Here is a 10,277-nt window from a genome sequence, read left to right as displayed (position 1 = left end):
GAGGAAAGATACCATCAACAATGCGGAAAGACAAGGGAATGTGGAAATACTGACAAATTAATATGTTCAATATATTAATAATTCTTATAAGAGAAAAGTAACCCAATAGACATGAACTCAGGGATATGAATAGAATTTCATATAAGAATGTAAGTGACCAATAACATACAATGATACTCAAATACAAATTTTGATACAAATGTTCCAGAAAATGTAAATTAGAGAAATCATGATTTTTCACTTTTCTATTCTGAGATTGAGAGAAATTAAAAAGAGTGGTAACCTGTACTTCTGAAGAAGGTAAGGAAAATGAGAAGGGTAATGTTATTCTTTTATAGCTTTTAATGGACATATGCATTTTTAGCATTATAGGTCAGTTATATGGTCATAATGTATCTTAATAATAATTATGTTGATACACACAAATATCCATTTACCCAATAATCCTATTCTGTAAATGAATCTCTTAGAAATAAAACTAATAGTGTATGAGTAGATATACAAAGGTTTTTATTGTAGCGTTGTATGTCAGTTAAACAAAATAAAAACAACGTAGGGAAAACAGGAATAAATGTTTCTTTAACAAAAGAACCGATATCATCTCAAAGAACAGGAGGTTAATAAATTATGAAAATAATAAGAGGTCGATGGCTTATTTTTTAAAATAATAGCTTTATTCACATCATTGTGTTCTTAATTGCATATTCCAATTTTCAAAAGTACATGAAAGCTGAGGACATTATTAGTCTTCTTATGCTTTCTTTTCATGTTGTTTTCCTTCACTTCCCAATAATTAAAGTTGTATTTTAATTTTCATATTTACCAAATATATAGCATTCGTGTTTCATAATCAGAATTCTGATAGTGCAGAATACCTTAGTGGCTTCTTCTCTTCTCTCCACTGCATAGAAAGCTAATTTTTCCCTCAGTGAGCTACAGTTTGAATTTTGCAATTTGATTTTTGCCCTGTATTGTATAGTCTATCATGAAGAAAGGGAGAGAGACCTTTGAGATAGGTGAGGAGGCTTCGTTTTGTAAGATTTTGTTAAGTATTTTCTACCAAGTTTGTTTTATCATTTTAGAAGCTGTGGATAATTCTCACCAGGGTAAAAANTATATATATATATTCACTTAGAGTTGACATACAATATTATACAACATCAGCTTCAGGTGAACAGTGCAGTGATCAAGCCTCTACCCCACCCATGAAGCGGTCTCCCTAAGCAGACATGTGACCATCTGACATCCTACAAAATATTTACATTATTAATTATATTCTCCAAACTGTCTTTCATATCCCTGTGGCAATATTGTAGTTACCTATTTATGCTTTCTAATCCCTTCCCCTTCTTTCTCCCAACTAGCAACCATCAGTTGTTCCTCTATATCTCTGAGACTATTTCTGTTTACTTTCCTCGTTGATTCAGTTTTTTAGATTCCACATATAAGTGGGATCATATGGTATTTGTCTTTCTCTGACTGACTTATTTCACTTAACATAATAGTGTCTCAGTCCGTCCATATCGTTGCAAATGGTACAATTTCATTCTTCTTATAGCTGAGTAATACTCCACTGTATAAAATGTACCACAATTTCTTAATCCAGTCACCTACCGATAGGCATTTCGGTTGTTTCCAAGCCTTGGCTATCGTAAATAGCACTGCAATAAACAGGGATGCATAGATTTTTTCGAATTCTTGTCTTGGATTTTTCTGAATAAATATCTAAGAATGGAATTGCTGGGTCATAAGGTAGTTCCATTTCCAGTTTTTTGAGATACCTCTGTACTGATTTCTATAATGGCTGCACCAATCTGCAGTCCCACCAGCAGTGCACCAGGGTTTCCTTTTTTCTACAGCCTCGCCAGCACTTGTTTGTTGATTTACTGATGATAGCCATTCTGGAGTGAGGTGATATCTCATTGTGGTTCTTATTTGCATTTCTCTAATGATTAGTGAGGTTGAATATTTTTTCACATGCCTGTTGGCCATCTGTATGTCCTCTTTAGAGAAATGCCTCTTCATATCCTCTGCCCATTTTTCAATTGGGTTGTTTGGTTTTTTTTGGTGTTGAGTTGAATGAGTGTTTTATAAATTTTGGATATTAACCCCTTATCAGATATATCATTGGCAAATATCTCTTCCCATTCAGTAGGCTTCCTTTTTGTTTTATTGATATTTTCCTTTGCTGTGAAAAAACTTTTAAGTTTGATGTAATCTCATGTTTATTTTTTCTTTTATTTCCCTTGCCCAAGGGGGTATATCAGTAAAAATATTACTGAGGGTAGTGTCTGCAAATTTACTCCCTATGTTTTCTTCTAGGAGTTTTATGGTTTTAGGTCTTACATTTAAGTCTTTAATCCATTTTGAATTTGTTCTCGTATATGGTGTAAGTAGGTGGTCCATTTTCATTGTTTTACTATTTTTCTAGTTTAGTTCTACTGTGTCTGAGAACATATTCAGTATGATTTTCTTTGAAACCCATTACAAATTTCTTTCCTATCCCACATTTTGCCTGTTTTTCTATATGTTCCATGTTTACCTGAAAGACTGTTTATTCTTCACTTAGTGGAAGTAGTGTTATATATATGTCAATTAGATCAAGTTTGTAATCATATTTTAAAAAAAATATTCTATATCACTATATCTTCTACACCTAGCTATAAGCCATATTCCTAAGAACATACAAATATAGAATCTCAAACTCTTAATGTCCATCTCGGTTCCATTTATCTTATCATTTGAAATCTCTAAATCTTTAGCTCTAAATTTGCATCTTAAAGCCATTTTTTTTCCTTATATTAATACAGGTAGGTAGTCCTCCTTTATCCATGGTTTCATTTTCCATGGTTTCAGTTACCTACGGCCAACCATGTTCTGAAAATATTAAATAAAGAATTCTGTAAATAAACAATTCATAAGTTTTAAATTTGTATGATTCTGAGTAGTGTGATGAAATCTCACACTGTCCTGCTTCGTCCTGCCCTTCGTGAATCTTCCCTTTGTCCAGTGTAATTTAAACTAATGCTTGTCACCAGCTCAGTGCCAATAGGAGTCCCCAATTTAGGATGCAGTGAAGCGGGGGAGACTTCAGCGCAAACAACTGAATTGTGAAACAGCTCGACTGCAGAATAACTCAGTTGTGATTCAGCACAGCTGTGGAACAGAGTGGCTGTGAGACAGCTCAATTATGATACAGCTCAATTATGATACAGCATAGCTGTGGAACAGCTCAGGCGAGGTGGCCCTTGGTGTTACAGCTCCTGTGTCATAGCTCAGTTCTGTGAGACAGCTCTGTTCTACACCAATGTTACAATGCTCTGGCTGGGGAAACACAGTCTGATGGAAACTGAATGTGCACTCCACTGTGGCAGAGGGGAGGCTGACATATATAGAGAGGCTCCTGCCCCTGGTCCCTAATTAATCCATTTCTATGCAGGTGAGGATTCCAATTCCTCACAGTCTGGGAAAGCTCTTTATCTGTCATTTCATTTTAAATAATAGCTTTGCTGGGTAGAGTAATCTTGGTTGTAGGTCCTTGCTTTTTATCACTTGAATATTTCATGCCAATCCCTTCTGGCCTGCAAAGTTTCTGTTGAGAAATCTACTGAGTCTTATGGGAGCTCCCTTGTAGGTGACTAACTGCTTTTCTCTTGCTGCTTTTAAAGTTCTCTCTTTGTATTTAATCTTTGGTATTTTTATTATGATGTACCTTGGTGTATGCCTCTTTTGTTTCATCTTGTTTGGGACTCTCATCTTGGGCTTGGAGGTCTATTTCCTTCACCAAGTTAGGAAAGTTTTCTGTCATTATTTCTTCAAATAGTTTTTCAACTCTTTGCTCTCTTCTCCTTCTGGTATCCCTATGATATGAATGTTGGTACTGTTTATGTTGTCCCTGAGGCCCTTTAAGCTATCCTCATTGTTTGGGGATTCTCTTTTCTATTTGCTGTTCTGATTGGGTGTTTTCTGCTTCCAAATCGCTGACTTGAGCCTCTGCTTCATGTAACTTACTGTTGATTCCATCTAATGTACTCTGCATTTCATTTATTGTATTCTTTATTTCTGACTGTTTCTTTTTTGTTTTCTATCTCCATTTTTATGTTTCCTATTTCATTGTTAAAGTTTTCACTGAGATCATTGAGCATCCTTATAACCTGTGTTTTGAACACTGCATCTGGTAGATTGCTTGTCTGCATTTTGTTTAGTTATTTTTCTGGAGCTTTTTTCTGTTCTTTTATCTGGGGCATGTTTCTTTGTCTCCCCATTTTGATTGCCTCCCTGTGTTTGTTTCTAGTATTAGGTAGGGCTGCTATGTTTTCCAGCTTTAGTAGAGTGGCCTTATGTAGCAGATGTCCTGTGGGGCCCAGTGGCACAGTCTCTCTGTTCACCTGAGCCAGGTGCTCCAGGTGAGTCCCTTGTGTGGGTGTCGTGTGCCCCCTTATAGCTGAGCCTTGGTTGCTTGTTTCCATGTCAGTAGGAGGGATTGATCCTTGGGCTGATTGGTTGTGAGGACTTCCCGTGACTACAGTGGAGGAGCTTTTGTGCAGGGGTTGATCCTATGTAGCAGGATTTGCTTTAGCAGGGCTCGTTTGCCTGTCCAGCATGCCATTTGGGTGTGGCACCAATGGAATCAGCTGAGTGGTGCTGAAGCGTAATCTGAAGCCGGCCACCAGGCGTGCTGCCACCAGGGCCTCCTGGGAGGGGACGCACTGCAGGCCCAGTTTACTCTCAACCTGTGCACTGCCTGGGGCCACCTGGCTTGAGCCACAAAGCAACCTGCAGATGCCAGCTTCTCTTTGAGCTGGGCTTGTGGTTGCTCAGCAATGGAGCATGCTGACGCCAGGTGTTGCTTGTTTGGGTTTTGTGAATATTTGAAAGATTTTAGGAGTCTGTAGCACGAGCAAACACAATTTGTTTGTATGGAAAAGCCACTGGAAGTGGCTTAGGATGGCCCACCGTTTGGGTGGGGAGGTTCTCAGAGAATCACTAGGGCAAGGCCAACAGTGGCAGCAAGTTGATGGAGATTCACATATAGCGGCTACCTGTGTCTACACAGTATAGTGCAGAAGGCTTAAGAAATAATGACTTTTGCCAGAACTTTTGTCCTGGAGAAAGCTGCCCCTTCAGCCTCACTCCAAAGCCAGACATAGTTCCATTCCTCCCTGTATGTCACTAGTGCCTTTCAAGCCACGGCCCCAACACTAGAACTCAGAGCAAGCAGCCCATCAGCGAGTAAGTTCATGTGCAGGCCCTTTAAGAAGAGCACCTGGGACTCCAGCTGCTCTCCTCACTCAGCCACAATCTCCTTTGGTTTTCACCGCCGGAAGTTACGGGGACTTCTCTCTCCAGCTCTGGAACCCGGGGCTGGGGAGCCTAGTGTGGTGCTAGGACCCTTTGTTCCGCCAGAGTGCCTTCTGCAGCTGAGATATCTCTCCTGATTTTTAACTGCCACACACTGGTGTGATATCATCTCATTTAATGTCTCCGCTCCTACCAATCTGAAGGTGGCTTCTTTTGAAAGGCCTGACTTGTAGGACTTCTGTTCAGCTAGACTTCATGTGGTTCTCAAGGATGGTTGTTCTGTAGTTGAGTTGTAATTTTGATGTTCTCATGAGAGGAGGCAAGCCCAGTGTTGATCTACTCCGCCATCTTGACAGGAAATCCCCGGTCATTGCGTTCTTATCTGGTTTCCGTCAATTTTATTCTTGCTCTCTTGAAGGAAGAAAGTGTTCTTACCTCTTCCACTTTCTCCCCTGGCTGCTATTAAGTTTTTTTTCCTTTGGTACATTACTATGATATGACGAGGTACAGTTTTCTTTTATCCCACTTGTTCGTAGCACTTCAATATATGGCTCTGTGTTGTTTCCCCCCCCNTTTATTATGGAAGTTTAAATAAATATATAAAGGTAGAGGGGATAGTATAATGAGTACTTATTGTTTATATTAAACAACTATAACATTTTGCCACATATACTTTTTTTTTTTTGGCTAAAGTGTTTTAAAGTGAATCATAGACTTCTTAGCAAATGACCACTTAATACTTTATTATGAATCTTTAAAACATGATGATATTGTCCTATATAATTACATCATTACCATTTGTAAAAAAATATGTAAAAACAACTCACTAATGTCTTTTAATACCTAGTCTATATTCCGATTTCTCTTATTAGTTCAAAAATGTCATTTTCAGCTAGTTCTGAAAAGCATGTATTTGAGGACTACACATTGCAATTAGTTGTTGAGTTTCTTTAGTTTTTTTTTTTTTTAATTTTGGATCAACCAAAGCTTACAGAAAAGTTAAAAATACAGTACAACAAACTTAATAAAACAAAGTTAATGAGATAATTTACATATCATACAGTTCACCCATTTCAATGTATAATTTAATTGCTTTTAGATATATTCAGTGTTGTACCTCCGTTACCACAGTTTTAGAATGTTTTCATCACCCTCAAAAGAAATCTCCTACCTATTATCAGTCACTTGCCATTTTCCTCAGCCCTCCACAACCATTAATCTGCTTTCTGTCGCTACAGATTTGGCCATTCTGTTCATGTCATATATTTGGAGTCATGGTATCATAATATGTAGTTTGTGATTGACTTTGTTAACTTAGCATAATGTTTTCAAGGTTCATTCAAGTTGTAGTTCTTCTGTGGCTGAAAACAGCTGGGGGTCTGTGTTCTTCTGTGAAGGGATAGTTACTTTCTGGAATTTAGCTCTTTTACATTTCTTTTCATTCTCTCACTTTCAGGGTTGGATCAATAGTTTCTTGTAACGTTTGTGCATTCTTTTAAGAAGTCAACATCCCTCTGTGTTTATTTAATTTGTTATATATATGTATATATATATATATNAAAGTGTTTTTTAAATTGCAGGGGTAAATGTAAGACTCCAGATTACATCTTCGTCTTTGGAGGATTCCCTTTTGCTTTCTGAATAGCAGTTAGACTAGGTGTTGATTATGTTAATTTAGGACAGAGTTGGTTGATTCAAAGCTGGAGTTTTAAAAATCTTTGTGAGAATTTGCCCTCTTTTCAGTTTGCATACTCTTAGCATGTAGCCCTTATAAGTCTTCTGAAAATCTGGAGTTTTACTGTGGCCCTCCTGCATTGGTCTTTTCTTTTTTTTCCTTCCCATCCTGTGAGATTCTGAAATTTTCTTTTGTTTTTGTTTGGCTAGTTAGTCTGAATATAAATCATCATAATGTTGTCTGAGGATCTGTTTTGAGTGTATTTGAGACCTGATCTATTTCATAATTTCTAAGATATACCTGGATTCCTTGTGTAAGTTGGAGGAATAATCTATTAGGACCCTGCCCACTTTGACAGGTTATAAAATTCAATTTTTGTTTCCCTGGCTCTGTAAGACTGAACACAACTCCATTCAGTTTCTGTGTTCCCACTCGGGTATAGCAAATACTTCACTGGGAAAGTCATGCTGAATGCCTTCAATGTGATTTCTGCTCTGGGATCTTGGCTCCTTATAGCTCAGCTGCTTTGGAAACTCTCCAGTATCTTCAAAAAGATTATAACATAAATTTAATCAAGCATTTTAGTAGCCTTTTTTGGGTAGCTAGTTTGATAAAAGCTAATCTGCTATTGCCAGAAGCATAACTTTCCGCTGTTGTATTCTTCAGTTATTTAGTATGAACTAATGGTTCTTCACTGGCCATGATGTCAGAAGAGGAGAGTCAACATTCTTTACTCATCAAATAATAAGATATACCACCTTTGTGCAGTAAACATCACGTATGTTGCATGTGTATACATATATTTATTTGACAGTATTCATCTCGTTATAGGTTGCTTAGCCAAACAATGAAGGATCATCTAGTAAGAGTGGCAAATGAAGCTGAATTTATCCTGAGCAGGCAGAGAGCAGAAGATATTCACAGACATGCGGAATTTGAGGTAGGTTCAACATATGCTTGGTGTGGAGAAATTACCACTTTTACTGGTAATTACTGGAAACTGCATGTATAAAATGGAAGTATAGTGTAAGCAAACATATATCATAAAAAATTAAAACTTAATTTGTGAGAAAATCATGGTGGATTCTGAGAAGATGGTAAAAGTCTCTGTCACCCTGTGCTCTCAACTCCATTTCACCTATAAGTTACTCGCATCAGCTTCAGTATTTGGCTGACCTGATCTTAACCATTTGAGCTGGGTCTTGGCTCTGATAGTTTTCAAATACAGTAAGTTAGTGAAGGACTTTGCCCTCTCTGGGCAAGACAAAGCTAGTTAACCACAAATGAAAACCCTATGGTACAGATAAGGTTTTCTAGGTTTCTAGAAAGAAGCTGAATACAGAGGCATGAAGTTTCTTTACTTTTGTGGCTTGAGGACATGCTGATCTTTGCAGCCGAGGAAATGAGGGAGCATTTACCTTTCTTCTTGAATCCTCAAGGGGGACCAAGTGACAGACCCATCCTGGGACCACTGCTTATTTCAGCAGGTGCACCTGAACATGTGTAGCAGATGTAAATTCATAGAGGAAATTAATGTTATTGTAGCTATATCGGTTAGAATAGTTCACACCTATGGTTAATTAGAAAATTTGACGAGAACACTTGCTAAGAATTAGAAAAAAATAAAAAGCACCATCTGAATTCTTCATGTCATGGTAAGAGCAGATAATTCAAATGTTGCTGATATTTTTCTGGTATATTTAAAAAGATGAAAACCTCCCCAGGGCATTTTATACAACCATCGTGACATGAAAGAGGTACTGGGAAAATACAGTACTAAAAGACCAATTTCATTTAAGGCTGTGGGTATAAAATTCTAACTAAAACTTGAACCAATATATTCCCAACAATATAATGAAAGAATTATATACTGTGACCATTTAGAAGTTATTCATGGAATTCAAAGATGGTTTAATATTAAGAGATCTACCTCCCAAGTAAATTATGTGAGCAAATTAAAGTGGAAAAATGTGAAGATATCAGTAACTGTAGGAAAAAAAGCATATGATAAATTTTGGCAGCCAGTTTTATTTTCTCAGTAAAACTTTGAGAAAGAAACGTAAATATGAAAAGAATCTGAATATGATAGACTGTTTACTGAGCATCATTTTAAATGGGTCAAGCAATTTCTATTAAAATTGGGGAAAAAAGTAACATCTACAGTCACCATTATTTAACTATTTTTTTAATGTTCTAGTAATTACAAGATACAGTTAATACAAATGCTAGAGAAGAAGAAATAATACTTTCAGATTGTTAATGTTGTGATTTAGCAAAATCTAAGAGATTCTTGAACATTTTTCTACCAGAATTAATAGGGACTTTGGTAAGATTCCAGGTTACAGGATAATATGCAAAAAGTTAATAGGTTTTCTTTTGAGTAGCATGCAGTAGCCAGCTAAGAATATTAATTAGAAATATAGTCTGTTTACATTTAAGGCAAGAATAATATTTAAGGTCAAATTCTGTAAGAAATGCACTATTTGGAACAAAACTATAAAATCTCGTTAATACAAATGACACTATGAACTACTAGAAAGTCCTGTTCACCATTTCCTAGATTCTGTGATTGTTTTACATTTACTTCTGTCCTTTTTTTTTTTGAATGTGAGAGTAAGTTGAAGTCATAATATTCTTTTATCTCTAATTATTTCATTGAGAATTTCCTATCAGTTCTGTGTTTTAATCTTATACAGTTATCAAATCAGAAATTAAAATTGGTACAATGCTATTATTTAATCTACAGACCTTATTTGTATTTTCCCGGTTGTCTCCATACCATCCTTTGTTGTGAAAAAGAGAAAATTTTAATGTTGCAGAAATGTCAGTTTTTCTCAAATTAATATGTAAATTCAATATAATACAGTAGTGTACCATTCCATTAGAATAACAGTGGAGTAAATTGGAATTTAAATGTCACCTTTAAAAGTATTCCAAAATTAAAAACTTCCAAATAATATTTTTGGATATGCAAATATCCAGTTAATATGGGGAAGTAAATGCTTTAATATAGCCCTAAGATTTATGAAAAAAAAAAAGTTGAAGAGGTAGTACTTGCCTTTCCAGATAAACTATACTAAATAAAACAACACTATAAAGATAGCGTATACAAAATATCTGCCAGATGGGTAAGGGTATAGGATGAAAGATGAAATAGTAATTGTTTCAGACATAATATTTGGAAAACTGTAGAAATGGAAATGAGGCTCCACTGTAGAAGTGGAAGTGAGAATTTTGTAACCAAGACAGGACACATAGAAAGTATAATAGTAAATATCTATTACTACATATAACTTTAAGC

The 10,277-nt window shown here is 36.2% G+C and overlaps 1 protein-coding gene across 1 annotated transcript in view; it reads left to right on the top strand.

Annotated features, from left to right (window-relative positions):
• LRBA (LPS responsive beige-like anchor protein) overlaps nucleotides 1-10,277 on the top strand; it is a 610,319-nt gene that overhangs the window by 232,243 nt on the left and 367,799 nt on the right. Inside the window, exon 36 of the mRNA XM_019641170.1 lies at nucleotides 7,808-7,916. Within this exon, the coding sequence (XP_019496715.1) occupies nucleotides 7,808-7,916 (109 nt within the window). The remainder of the gene's footprint in view (nucleotides 1-7,807; nucleotides 7,917-10,277) is intronic.

This window comes from Hipposideros armiger, unplaced genomic scaffold (assembly GCF_001890085.2).
Source record: "Hipposideros armiger isolate ML-2016 unplaced genomic scaffold, ASM189008v1 scaffold_58, whole genome shotgun sequence".
NCBI classification, from domain to species: Eukaryota; Metazoa; Chordata; class Mammalia; order Chiroptera; family Hipposideridae; genus Hipposideros; species Hipposideros armiger.
The sequence above is the reverse complement of the archived record's forward strand: the minus strand, read 5'-3'. Positions and strand labels throughout refer to the sequence as shown.